At 46.7% G+C, this 14,240-nt stretch overlaps 1 protein-coding gene across 1 annotated transcript; it reads left to right on the top strand.

Annotated features, from left to right (window-relative positions):
- Positions 1 to 373: 373 nt before the first annotated feature.
- On the top strand, positions 374 to 2,469 carry LOC147737763 (uncharacterized). Its single transcript, XM_086924970.1, has 2 exons — positions 374 to 2,211; positions 2,292 to 2,469. Exons 1-2 carry the CDS (start codon positions 374 to 376, stop codon positions 2,467 to 2,469), a joined length of 2,016 nt encoding a protein of 671 aa, XP_086781096.1.
- The last annotated feature ends 11,771 nt before the right edge of the window (positions 2,470 to 14,240 follow it).

Here is a 14,240-nt window from a genome sequence, read left to right as displayed (position 1 = left end):
CTGGCACCAGACCACCATTCAGTGCTCTAGGTGTATTGCAAACTCTTTCTAGCCAAAACCACAGGCACCAGGGAAAAGCACAACGAAGTGGAGCCTAACAACTGAAGGCTAAAGGAAAGGGGGGATCTGCTCTCTGAAGTACAGAGTATTGTCCCAAGTTGCACTTACCGGAAGGAAGATTAAGCTTTACCCGCAAGCATGCGAAGCCATTATCCAATCTAAAGATGCAATCACCCACAAGGAAACCTTACTTATATTATGAATGTGGCAGGTATTTAGTGAGTCTTGTATTTTATTGTTAAATCGGAATCAAGCACCCAAAATATCACACACATACAGGGAATGTGAAAATAATGCAAGTGGTTTATTAACTATGCTGACCCTACAGGAAACACGGACAGGAGAAAAATCGTGCAATTCCACTGAATATGTCAAGAACTTTAGCCAATTAGAAACCCTAAAAGAGCATCAGCGAATACAAACAGGGGAAAAAACATACCATTGCAGTGAATGTGTGAAGAGCTTCAGTCTGTTATCACTCCTCCACAGACATCAGCGAATACACACAGGGGAAAAACCATTCCATTGCACTGAATGTGTAAAGAGCTTCAGTCAAATTGCACACCTCCACACACATCAGAGAATACACACAGGGGAAAAACCATACCATTGCAATGAATGTGTGCAGAGCTTCAGTCGGTTATCACTCCTCCAAACACATCAGCGAACACATACAGGGGAAAAACCATACCATTGCAATGAATGTGTAAAGAGCTTCAGTCAGTTAGCACACCTCCAAAGACATCAGCGAATACACACAGGGGAAAAACCATACCATTGCAGTGAATGTGTAAAGAGCTTCATTCAGTTAGCACAACTCCAAAGACATCAGCGAATACACACAGGAGAAAAACCATACCTTTGCAATGAATGTGTAAAGAGCTTCAGTCAGTTAACAGACCTCCGGAGACATCAGCGAACACACACAGGGGAAAAACCATACCATTGCAATGAATGTGTAAAGTGCTTCAGTCAGTTAACAGACCTCCAGAGACATCAGCGAATACACACAGGGGAAACACCATACCGTTGCAGTGAAAGTGTGAAGAGCTTCAGTCAGTTAACAGACCTCCAGAGACATCAGCGAATACACACAGGGGAAAAACTATACCATTGCAATGAATGTGAAAAGTGCTTCAGTCAGTTAACAGACCTCCGGAGACATCAGCGAATACACACAGGGGAAACACCATACCATTGCAGTGAATGTGTGAAGAGCTTCAATCAGTTAACAGACCTGCGGAGACATCAGCGAATACACACAGGGGAAAAACCATACCATTGCAGTGAATGTGTAAAGAGCTTCAGAAACATTGCAGACCTCCACACACATCAGAGAATACACACAGGGGAAAAACCATACCATTGCAATGAATATGTGCAGAGCTTCAGTCGGTTATCACTCCTCCAAACACATCAGCGAACACACACAGGGGAAAAACCATACCATTGCAATGAATGTGTAAAGAGCTTCAGTCAGTTAGCACACCTCCAAAGACATCAGCGAATACACACAGGGGAAAAACCATACCATTGCAGTGAATGTGTAAAGAGCTTCATTCAGTTAGCACACCTCCAAAGACATCAGCGAATACACACAGGAGAAAAACCATACCTTTGCAATGAATGTGTAAAGAGCTTCAGTCAGTTAACAGACCTCCGGAGACATCAGCGAACACACACAGGGGAAAAACCATACCATTGCAATGAATGTGTAAAGTGCTTCAGTCAGTTAACAGACCTCCGGAGACATCAGCGAATACACACAGGGGAAACACCATACCATTGCAGTGAATGTGTGAAGAGCTTCAGTCAGTTAACAGACCTCCGGAGACATCAGCGAATACACACAGGGGAAACACCATACCATTGCAGTGAATGTGTGAAGAGCTTCAGTCAGTTAACAGACCTGCGGAGACATCAGCGAATACACACAGGGGAAAAACCATACCATTGCAGTGAATGTGTAAAGAGCTTCAGAAACATTGCAGACCTCCACACACATCAAAGAATACACACAGGGGAAAAACCATACTATTGCACTGAATGTGTGCTGAGCTTCAGTCGGGTATCACACCTCCAAAGACATCATCGAATACACACAGGGGAAAAACCATACCATTGCAATGAATGTTTAAAGAGCTTCAGTCAGTTAGCACACCTCCAAAGACATCAGCGAATACACACAGGGGAAAACCATACCTTTGCATTGAATGTGTAAAGTGCTTCAGACAGTTAACAGACCTCCGGAGACATCAGCTAACACACACAGGGGAAAAACCATACCATTGCAGTGAATGTGTGAAGAAATTCAGTCGGTTACAAGAACTTCAAACACATCACCGAACACACACAGGGGAAAAACCATACCATTGCAATGAATGTGTAAAGAGCTTCAGTAAAAATTGAACACCTCCGCACACATCAGAGAATACACACAGGGGAAAAACCATACCAGTGCAGTGAATGTGTAAAGTGCTTCAGACAGTTAACAGACCTCCAGAGACCTCAGCGAATACACACTGGGGAAAAAACATACAATTGCAGTGAATGTGGAAGTAGTTTTACTTACTCTTCAGCATTAAGAAATCATCAGCGAGCTCACAAAGAGGAAAAAAATTGTTTAAATGCCATGAATGTTTGAAAAGCTGTAGTCCATTATCAATCCTAAACAGGAATCAGCGAACACACACAGAAGAAAAGCCTTCAAGTGCAATGAATGTGTGAACAAATGTAGTAAATTATCAAGCCTATATAGACATCAGCTTACACACTCTCTGTAAATACCATACAACTGTAGTGAGTGTAGAAGTACCTTTAGTGCATCTTCCGCATTAAGGATTCATCAGTTAATGCACACAGAGTACAATCCTTTCAGGTGCAGTGAATGTGTGAATATCTTCTGTCAGTTATTAAACCTACGGATACATCAACTAACACACACAGAGTAAAAAAAGAGCATTGCAATGAATGTCAGAAGTGATTTTGTCAATTGCGAACACACCTGGGGTAAACCTTACAATTGCACTAAAAGTGTGATGAGCTTTTGTCAATTTCTGATCCTACATAGCCTCAGCGTAAACACACCTTCATTTAACTCACTTAGAAATAATCCTAGAGATGCAGTAAATTCAGAAAGAACTTCAGAACATTAACAATATTATTGACTCATCTGAGGACATTGACAGGAACAGAACAGTGCAGTTATTGTGAGATGAAGGAATTACAGGAACAAATATATAATTATGTGGGTTATTCAAATACCAGATGAATGAAGACTCGACTAAAAGAAAAGAAGAAAACCAAAGATTTGTAGAATAATAAAAGTGTCTGTTCCCAGTGATTTTTCACTTCGGTACACATAGAAAAAGCAACGTGATATAACAGGAAATCCACTGGGAGACTAGCACAATGTGGAATAAAAGAAATTAAACACTGGTGGTTTTTATTTAGTGATGAAGAGTTACAAAGAAAAACATCCAAGTGTTCCTGTTCATGCTACCTGTAAAAGTGTAGGGATGAATACGATTCTGCCTGCACACATTGCTATATTAGTATAAGTGGATTCGTTGCTCAAACGCCATTTTGCTGCTTTTGCAGATGACACTACATGTCTCTGTTTTTATAAAGACAAACTGCTTGCTTTTCCTTCACATGAGAATGATCTGTTTTTCACATCTCCAGACTCACACTGCAACCTCAAGTCTGCTCAAAGTGTTCAAGGTTAAAATAACAATGTATGCTGTTGATGCAGGTTGATCGGCCCACGCTCTAGACACAACACAAACACAGCTGCTCATTTCTGAAATTCAGGTGCTTTTAATATTGCACTGCATACATGAGACTAGCACTTGGATAAAACCCTTACATCGACAAAGAGCTGTGCTGATCTGGGATGTGATTCACTTCACCTGACTTTGGAGGTATGCGGTCCCCGTTTTGACCTAGAAATCCTCTATTATTATAATACCTTGCATGGGGAGGGTGGTACACAAGGTGCTATAGACCTGGTTCCACTATCATTATAATATGATTTCTCCCTTTGTATTTTATGGAATTGTAACAATGCCGATTGGCTTGATTTTTTGCATATTTTTACTTATGTAAGCAAATATACTGCATCTTAGAGCACGTAGTTGAAATAAACATTTTAAACTATACCTTGTCTCTGATTACTCACATTGCGAACATTTATGAGAATAAAAATGAAAGAGCGTTCTTGATTCCCACTATTCCTGAGAGGTCCCAAAGTCACTTGTTCTAGGTTGTCTAATCATTGGTAGCTTTGCTGTAGTACGGAGAACGAATGAGACACTGATGCTAGTTGGATAGGGATTCTGGGCACTGAGGTGAGTTTTGGTAGACCATAATACACTGAGGTCCTGGTTTCCTGCTCATAGTTCTGTGCATGAGCAGAATCCCCGCAACATGGCGCCCAACGTCTTGATTAGTGCTTGTATCTGTCCACAATACCCTCACCACTGTTTCCGGTTAACAGGCGTGACGGATTAACCTACCTATACGAATGTGTTATAGGTTAATTCAAGCTTGAGATTTATAAAAAGGTTCACGTTTTGAATAACTACCCTTTTTGTGCTGCAATTTATATAAATTGTTTTTCTTCTCTATATCCTTATGTGTGATATTGATATAGCTCAGCATAGTCGGGCAGCGCTCCGGCGTCATCTGACGCAGTTTGGAGTACCAGACAATGGTATGTCTGTTATCTTTGTGGTGAGTGCTGATTCAGCCTTCCCCTTTGAGCTTTTCTTCTCTTGGGTTACGTTTCCTGCAATAAATGGGGATGAGGATATATTCCAAACATACACTTACACTGCGATTCCTATGAACTATACTCCATATAGGACACAAGAGATTTGGTTTAATGGTACCCTCCCCCACACCGTAACTCCGGTTCGGTTAGGTCCCTTGTCAATTCCTGGGGCCACTTTGCCAGTCTTAGCCGGGTTCACACCATATCCACGTTATCTCAATGCCCCGATTGTGTCAACTTTATACCTCTTTTGTTGGGGTACATAGGGCTTTAGTTCATTATGTACCTTGCAGCTCAACAAGTTGGACCGGCCGGGATGCCGATTAGTCCCGTCGTGGTTAATTTGGTTAATTCGAAAATTTGACCAACTGGAAGCAGTGTTTCCTAATACCACTCCTGTGTAAAACACAGGATTCTCACAATTAGTTTGCAGAAAGGCTTATTGCCAGAGGTAACAGATTGTGAGAATTGGGGTAAAGTATTTGCAGCAGTATATGCAAAGTGTTTCGGCACGCCGTCTATGACTGTCTTGCCCTCTGTGATCAAGTGTGTTCAGGATGAGCACAGTCCGGAGGCGGCTGCCGAGTTGGGAATGAGGCTCTTTGGAGTGTTTGACGTAGTTGTTGATCTCATCTTTTGTAATGTAAAGGGAGATGCGGTTAACTTTCAGGTGTCGAATGCTTTCGCCTTTTCCCAGACGTCGACAAACCCCGAGCGTTACTGAGAATTATTGCAGAGGCTTATAAGACCATTGGCCGCAATAGTTTGGGTGTTAAGCCTTTTGCTAAAACGGCAACTCAACCGCAGACTCAGATGGCAAAGTCTAGTCTAGTTTAGTGAAGTAGTGTGGCTCACTGGTTAGAGGCGGCAGACCCGAGAGCAGAGGACGGCCCGGGACCAGGGTTCGATTCCCGGCGCGGCAGGTTTCTGGACCAGGGTCAGCGGACTCGATAATTCTCTCGCCTCGGTGCCCACTCTGATCAGCGATCACACTCGGCAACTCTGGGCATTAGCTTGCCTCATCTTCACTAATGGCCCCACCAGACTGCCGGGGATGCCTGGTCTCACCCTGGAGATACCCATTAAGGGACCATCTCTCAGGGAAGCCAGGAAGGGTTTCGCGGCGGTCGAAGCGCCTTGGGACCCTCCGGGTAAGTAGTGCGCTATATAAATGCCTATACATTTACATTTACATTACAAAAGACGACCGTCCAAATTTTCCAAAACAGAATTGGAAGAATAAAAAACAGAGGAAGCAGCAATAGAAACAGGGGTCGCATCCGGCGTCGCCGACACTAGTGTCTACTAAGCGCACTTATGATTTGTGCGACCACGCAAGAATTAGGTCTCCTGATAGATTTCAGTTACCTGAGCAACTTTCTCGTTGTTCTTCAGAGGAAACATCGGGCACGCAAGCCGGTGGTGGAGAACACGGCAGGGGTCGGGGTGCCCCAGAAGGACGTGAGCAGCCCCGCCCCTCTGATGGTAAAGGCAAGCAGGACGACTTGCCTCGTTAACACCTTCATTTTCAGAAAAAGAAAGTTGCTGCGTTAACCGTAGGGTATGCCACGGCTAGTGAGAACACAGCTTCGGAACCTGACATGGACATTAACGCAGCTCGACAGCGCAGCGGAGGTTACAATAGTGCGGCAAGCACTGCGGCCATATCTGAAGGCGACAGCAACTGATACTTTTATCAATCAATCAATCAGAGTACTTGTAAAGCGCGCTACTTACCCGTGAGGGTGTTGTGGGTTCTTATGCCATTGCAAGTTAATCCCTTTAATTATGCATGTTCTCGTATTGTGTGACAAGTACTGTTTATTGTGTGGCAAGTACTGCTAGTGATTCATTTGTAGCAATCAATGTTTGTTGGTACATTTTCTTGCAGCTAGCAATGATTGTTACTGTTCAAGTTTTATGCACGTGTAGAACTTAATACAAGAGCCTTTTCACTCTCACGTTTTGAACGGTTTCCTGAATACACGTGAGCAGGTAAAGGAACGCCCAAGCAAAGACTATAAATACCCTGCCCTCGCTCACAGGACGCTTCGCTTCGTGCAACAGCATCACCGCGAGTGTTCCTGTTTGGCATCTGAGACCCGTCTGATTCAGTCTCTTTCTTTTGGTTCTGCTTCCCTCCCGTCTGGAATTCCTCCCGCTAGCTTCTGTTCCCGATTCCCTTAAAAAACCTCAGTTCCTGTTTTCCCTTTAAAAACTTACCTTCCCCTTTTGTGATTCCTTCTTCGCCCTCCGATCTCCGAAAGGCACCGGCGGTTTCAGTTCCCTCGATCTTCAGTTCCGGTTGAGCCTTCTCTCGTCGATCCGATTTCCTGTGTAAACAAGTAAGAGATCTGGTTACCAAGCAACTCAGGATCAAAAAACAAGCATTGGTAAAGACAAGCTTCTTATTTGTAAAAGACTCGAGAGCGGGAAAATCATTTTCTTGATTGTAAAACGGATTTTGGGAACTTGGCATATATTTAAAGCAAGTATATTTTCCATTGTCATTTCTTCTGAACATAGTTGATGGACAAATCAATATAGAAAATCAATATTGACATTTCAGCAGAGACAATAACTGTTTTATAAAAAAAAACCCTAAACAGTGTTTTGAAGATTCTTTAAGTCATGTGTATTCAATGTATAATTTGACATAGGAGAATTCGTATGCTGGACAGAATTCGTATACAGGACCGAGGTCAAACTTCCTAAAAGGAGGATATTGTTGTTGTTTCTTTGTTTGTCTTTTATTTTCAGAATCCCTTTTAAGGACAGCAGCACACACTTGTCAGGTCGGCCACGTTTGGTGTGAAATTGAATACTAAATCAAACACTAACCATTAACCAATGATTGCTGATATCTTGGTGTTTTGTTTTGATTAATCATTTTATTTGCGTATTGTTCTTTAAGGCATTAACCCAGAAATATTGAAACCTGACAATCATTGGACTGTTAGAAAGGGCTTCACAGGTATGGGTGTGTAATAGTAATTTTAGCATTATTTCAAAAGAAAAGCATAGTGTTATTTTGAGACCTGAAGGATCGTTGTTATTTTGTGAAGGTACAAATGAACCTGAAGTCCTGAACACTTCAAAGAGAAACCGAGCTGCCATCTCAGGAAGAGATCCAGTGTTGTTTGTCTTGTTTCTCTATCCACTTCCCCTTTCCCTTGTGGATTATGTAGTTGTGCAAGTGCTTAACTCCTTGCTGACTGATTAGTTCATAGAGGGGTTGGGAGCGTGCATCTCCAAGAAGGAAACAACAGGAACCTCGTGTGTGAACGCTTGACAGAGGGTCTCAAGGCGCTATGGGGAGAGGAGGTGCTGCTACTGCTCGAAGAGCCAGTTCTTGAGGAGTCTTCTGAAGACGAGTAGGTCTTGGGTCTGCCCTATGTGGATAGGGAGGGTGTTCCAGGTCTTGGCGGTGAGGTAGGAGAAGGATCTGCCGCCGGAGGTCCTTCGTTGGATGCGTGGGACAACGGCGAGGGCGAGGCTGGTGGAGCGGAGCTGGCGGGTTGGGGTGTAGAAGCTGAGTCTGCTGTTCAGGTAGGCTTGTCTGGTGTTGTGGAGTGCTTTGTGGGCGTGGGTAAGGAGCTTGAAGGTGATCCTCTTGTCGACAGGGAGCCAGTGTACGTCTCTCAGGTGGGGGTGAAGTGGCTGCGGCGGAGACGTTGACGATCAGTCAGGCGGAGGCGTTTTGGATGCTTTGTAGTCGCCGTAGGTGTTTGGCTGGGATTCCTGCGTAGAGTGCGTTGCTGTAGTCCAGTCTTGTGCTGATGAGGGTCTGTGTCACCGTTCTTCTTGTTTCGGTCGGGATCCACTTGTAGATCCTGCGGAGCATGCGGAGGTTGTTGTAGCAGGAGGAGGAGACAGCGTTGACCTGCTTTGACAAGGAGAGGTTGGAGTTGAGGATGAATCCTAGGTTGCGTGCATGGTCAGTGGGTGTTGGTGCTGTTCCCAGTGTGGTCGACCACCAGGAGTCATCCAAGGCTAAGGGTGTGGATCCGAGGATGAGAACCTCCATCTTGTCCGAGTTCAGCTTCAGACGGCTGCTCCTCATCCAGTCGACGACGGCCTTTATTCCCTCGTGGAGGTTGGTTTTGGCGGGGTGTGCATCCTTGGTGAGAGAGAGGATGACCCGGGTGTCGTCGTGGCGTAGGAGATAATGTTGAGGTTGTGATGGCGGGCCACTTGTGCGAGGGGGGCCATGTAGACATTGAAGAGCATCGGGCTGAGAGATGAGCCCTGGGGGATGGTACAGATGATGTCGGTGGCTTCAGATCGGAAGGGTGGGAGGCGGACACTCTGGGTTCTGCCAGAGAGGAAGGACGTGGTCCAGTCAAGGGCCTTCTCTTGGATTCCGGCTTCTAGGAGGCGTGTCTTTAGAAACCGATGGCAGACCGTGTCGAAGGCGGCTGACAGGTCCAGGAGGATGAGGGATGATGTTTCGCCATTGTCTAGTTTGCCCCTGATGTCGTCTGTGGCGGCGATGAGGGCTGTCTCGGTGCTGTGGTTTCATCTGAATCCGGACTGGGATGGGTCCAAGATGTTGTTGTCTTCCAGGTGGCGGGCCAATTGCATGTTGTTGATTTTCTCGATGACCTTTGCCAGGAACGGGAGCTGGGAGATGGGCTGGAAGTTATTGAGGTCTTTGGGGTCCGCCTTGGGCTTCTTAAGGAGGGCGTTGATTTCGGCTGCTTCCAGCTTTCCAGGAATGTCACTGTTTTGAAGGAGATGTTGATGACCTTCAGTTGTTGGAGTGTGACAGCTGCGTCTGCTTTGTTGAATAGGTGGTGTGGGCACAGGTCTGACAGAGTTCCTGAGTGGATGGAGTTCATGGCCTTGCTTGTCTCGATGTTGTTGACGTTGGGCCAGGAGGTCAGGCGGTTGGCGCTAGTAGTGTTCACAGGGGAGGTGGAGTCTAGCGTAGTCGGGGTGGTTGTGGTGTTGAAGCTTTCGTGGATGTAAGCAATCTTGGGGTGGAAGAAGATGGCTAATGAGTCACACAGTTCTTGTGAGGGCGGGATGTCGTTGGCGTTGGCCCTGGGGTTGGAGAGTTCCTTTACGATGCTGAAGAGCTCCTTGCTGTCTTGTGCGTTGTTATCCAAGCGGTCTTTGAAGGAGGATCTCTTGGCTAATCTGATGAGGTGGTGATGTCTGCCGGTGGCGTCCTTGTGGGCTGCATGGTTGTCTGTTGTGCGTTCATGGAGCCATATCTTCTCCAGTTTCCGGCATGCGCTTTTGGAGGTATCGAGCTTGTCGGTGAACCAGGTGGCTCTCTTGCTGGTGTGGCTGTTGGAGCGTTTCTTGAGCGGGGTGAGGGTGTTGGCGCAGTCGTCGATCCACCGTCTGAGGTTGCAGGCTGTGGCGTCTGGGTTGGTGGGGTTGGCGGGTGGGTTCTGGGTGAGGGTGGTGATCAGCTGGATTTCGGTGACTTTGCTCCAGCAGCGGCGAGGCACGTGTTGGGTGCGGTGGTGCGTGGTTCATTTCTTCTAGGTGAAATGGATGCAGTGGTGGTCGGTCCAGTGGAGTTCGGTGGTGTGGTTGAAGTCGACGTGGGTGACTGTGGAGAAGACAGGGTCCAGCGTGTGGCAAGCTGCGTGGGTGAGTGCAGTGACAAGTTGTCTGAGGCCAAGATTGGCAAGGTTGTTGATCAGGGTGGCGGAGTTGGCGTCGTTGTCACAGTGAAAACTACTGACACTAGGGTGGCTCCCCCTGACAAACTATATGATATAGTTCATTTAATAGAAGGTGACATCCAACGTGTAAGAAAAGGAATTCTTTGGGAAGATCTGACCTCTACATATGACATTCTATTAACTGAGGCAGACTGGCCCCTGCTTTTCGTTTTGGCTGCTCCAAGAGGGGAGGAGGTGGCCCTCCCTAGTTTTCTGCACACCGTGCCCAAGGAGCAGTCCACAGAACTTTGCAGAAGAGTGGGCTCTGGTGCTTGCACCTGCGTTGTACCTTACTCAAGTCGGGTGGGAAAAACTTTCTCCCAGACACGAGATTCCATTGCGGTCTCTGCTACAGCCACAACCCCAATATCCCATGCGGCGAGAGGCTAAAGCTCCAGTTGCGGAAATGCTTGAACAATTAGAATATGAAGGTTTGATTGAGACATGTGTGTCACCCATTAATAATCCTCGTTTCACTGTTACCACACCGTGCCCAAGGAGCAGTCCACAGAACTTTGCAGAAGAGTGGGCTCTGGTGCTTGCACCTGCGTTGTACCTTACTCAAGTCGGGTGGGAAAAACTTTCTCCCAGACACGAGATTCCATTGCGGTCTCTGCCACAGCCACAACCCCAATATCCCATGCGACGAGAGGCTAAAGCTCCAGTTGCGGAAATCCTTTTTTTTTTTTTGTAGTTCAAATCTGCTTTATTCCATAAGATGAAACGTAATACATAGCTTATTGTGCCTACAACCCGGAGGCCGGCAGCAGAAGGAGATGATGTTTACACAGCCCTACGGCCAGCATCCCGGAGGCCCGGCGGCACTGCATATAGGTGGAAAAGGGCAGTAACACATCCGGTGTTGCAGGGTAAGGAAGGATGACCAGCAGTAGAACAATGTTTTTCGGAACATTTTTGTGATGGTCATAACAGCTCAACAAAACATCCCAACAATGCAGTAACTCAGAGGCAATTCATATCTACATAGCAGGATAAGTGGTGGTGATCTGGTGTGGCACACCAGGTGAGCAGAGATGTGCACAATATTGTAACAGCATCACAGCTGTCCCAACAATCGAGCCGTAAATAGCCGGAAGTAGTGACGTGTACGGAGCCCTGAAGTATCGTCTAACAGAGGGTGTAGTAGCATATGGCGGGTAAGGCATGGGGTGTCAGTGCACAAGTAAGGAGGAGTGATGGGCTATCCAAGGGGGTAGAGCCACAATGTCAAGCATCGCGTGAGGGTCTTGGGGGGTGGGTAACAACACTGCAGCCACGGGACAGGGGGTCCCTACAAGGATCGTATAGAGAGGAAGTGCGTGTGCAGAAGTAGGGCCTTTGGTCAGGTCCGGGATACGAGCAGGGCACTAATCCATGATAGGTTGGTCTTCCGCCGAATCCACATCATCCAACCGTGCGAGCAGATAGCGCACCAGTGGATCCCAAATGTCGCTGGGCCGACTCGAGATGGGCAATAGTTCAGCAAATGTTGCATGTTGGTCTTGGCAGTGGGTTAAGTCCGCCAGCCAGTCCTTAAATTTGGGCGCCCTGCCCCTGCCCCAGCGGCACGCCACACGCCTTTTGGCCAATAGGAGTGCGGTATCAACGAATTTCCGGCAAGACCTAGGGAGCCGCATCGTGTCCCCAAGAAGGGCCACCAGTGGATCCATGGGCACCGTCTCCTCCACCATCTCCACAAGAGCATCCGTTACTTGTTGCCAGTAGCATGCCACCTGGGGACATTCCCATGCCAAGTGGAGAAAGTCGGCACGATCGGCGCGGCAGCGCTCACAGCGGTCATCCTCCGCCAGGCCAAATCGTCGTTTCCTCACCTGAGGTAATATAAATTTTATGGTCAAGTTGTGTTCCCTAGCGCGTACCCCACCGACTCCATGTACCAGCTAAAAGTGCATGTAACTTCCCTCCTGTGTCAGTTATGAAGACGCAAATACATTTGCGTCCAACGTTAACTTGTCCTCTTTCAGATCCACCCTGAATGGATTGAATAGTCCGTTCCTAAGTATGCTATGCCACCGTCTTTTTGTAGTGTACTTTACATGTTTTCCTGCTCTGGCAAAGTAGGCCCTGAATTTCTGCCATCGAGCCTCTTTTCTGGCTTCTGACTCTGAAAGCGTCAGCCCAGGCTGCCCCTGTACCCGTGAACTCTGACTTACTTCCAGCGCGGCCCACCGCGCTCAGCTCAGCCTGCTTTCTGCCAAGACTGACTATAACCTTCGAGTTATCTGTTCCGCTCTTCGAAAATGCATTCCTGCCTACTAGCTTCAGTAAACATCCTCCCCAGCTGCAGAGCCAAGGGGCCGACCTGTCTCAGTGCAAGTAATTCATAGCTTCTGTTACCATGCTCCCATGGAAGGCCCGTGCCCCCACGCTTCTCATGCAGACACTTAGGCGCTTATACACGCATCCACAGTTAGTATAGAATAGCTTTTGCCCTAGAGACCTTTCCGTCCAGATAATATGGTTCCCAAACATCAGATATCGGATATGATAGAAGTACAAGTTGATCTGACATGCCAGACTTCTGTCTCTTTCCGTCAGTGTAAATGTCAAGTCCCCTGCACCCCTCCAGTTTCACGTCTATCACACGTCATGCAGCTGCGCGCGCATCCAAGCTTCCGATTTCTGCTGACATTGCAACATTTCTGTTAGTGCCACCCCTTTATGACACCCATCTGTGACGTTTCTAGCACACACCTCCAGTTCACGCCTAGTCCACGCCTTCTGATTACGTACTAGTAACACGTGTATACTGTTATCTTGTCTTATCTTGTCTTCTCTCAGCTGTTACGCCTACTATACTGTATCCTATGACATGAATTAAGTATATAAGCTATGTACTGTCAATAAAATGTAGCGCGCTCTATCCCTTCTTCCACCCCTGTGGTGGGAAGAACATGATATTATGGTCTTGACCATTCCTTTTTAAGGAATAAAACCCCTAAGAACTCTAACACCACGGACTCTGGTTCTTTCTTTCCGATTTGAGTTATTATTGATTAAGTACTTACCTGCATAGAAATTAAGAGAGTAAATTATATATTTACGTCATTTTGGCGCCCGAATAGGGACCCCTCCCCCACCTCACGCGCCGGTTGGTGCGTTGCAAGCTCTGTCCCCTGCCATCAGTTAGATGGAAACTACGCGTACCGGCAGGATTTCCTGCATCTCCCTCTGACCCACGGAGGTGACGAAGACTGCGATCAGTGCCCAGACGAGGCGGTGAGGAGTGCGGAGGATCCCGACCAGAGCCTAGCCGAAAGAAGCAAGGTCCGAGGTGTCAAGAGGCCCACCAGTTTTCCGAAGTTTTCCGAAGTTTTCCGAAGTCGAGCCGAGTCGAGTCCAGTCCAGTCGAGTTTTCCGAGGCCTTCTGTTTCCGTGCTTCCCGGTGAGTACCATTGCTGGGACGTATCTAGACGGGTTTGGGTACACAAGTCCGGTCTGCACTGTTTTTAGGCAGTGTATCTGTACTGTTTAGCAGTATATCTAGTATTCTGAAGTTCTGCACTGTTCACCAGTGTATCTGTACTGTTTAGCAGTACATCCAGTATAGGGGGTAGTCATCTATGTCTCAAATGTCTTTTCATGTGATTAATGTCGTGGTATGAATGTGACTGTTTTAATGTGCATTATTGTGTTTCTTGTATAAACTAGCTGTATCCAGTATTAAGTAGTAAGGATTGAGTATTCAGTAATAAGTAAACAAG

This window comes from Lissotriton vulgaris, chromosome 1_1, assembly GCF_964263255.1.
Source record: "Lissotriton vulgaris chromosome 1_1, aLisVul1.2, whole genome shotgun sequence".
Classification (NCBI taxonomy): domain Eukaryota; kingdom Metazoa; phylum Chordata; class Amphibia; order Caudata; family Salamandridae; genus Lissotriton; species Lissotriton vulgaris.
The sequence above is the reverse complement of the archived record's forward strand: the minus strand, read 5'-3'. Positions and strand labels throughout refer to the sequence as shown.

Coding starts and splice junctions, on each gene's coding strand:
- LOC147737763 (XM_086924970.1), top strand. CDS start 374: ATGCTGACCCTACAGGAAACACGGACAGGAGAAAAATCGTGCAATTCC. Junction 2,212..2,291: donor TGTTTAAAGAGCTTCAGTCA/GTTAGCACACCT, acceptor AAAGTGCTTCAG/ACAGTTAACAGACCTCCGGA.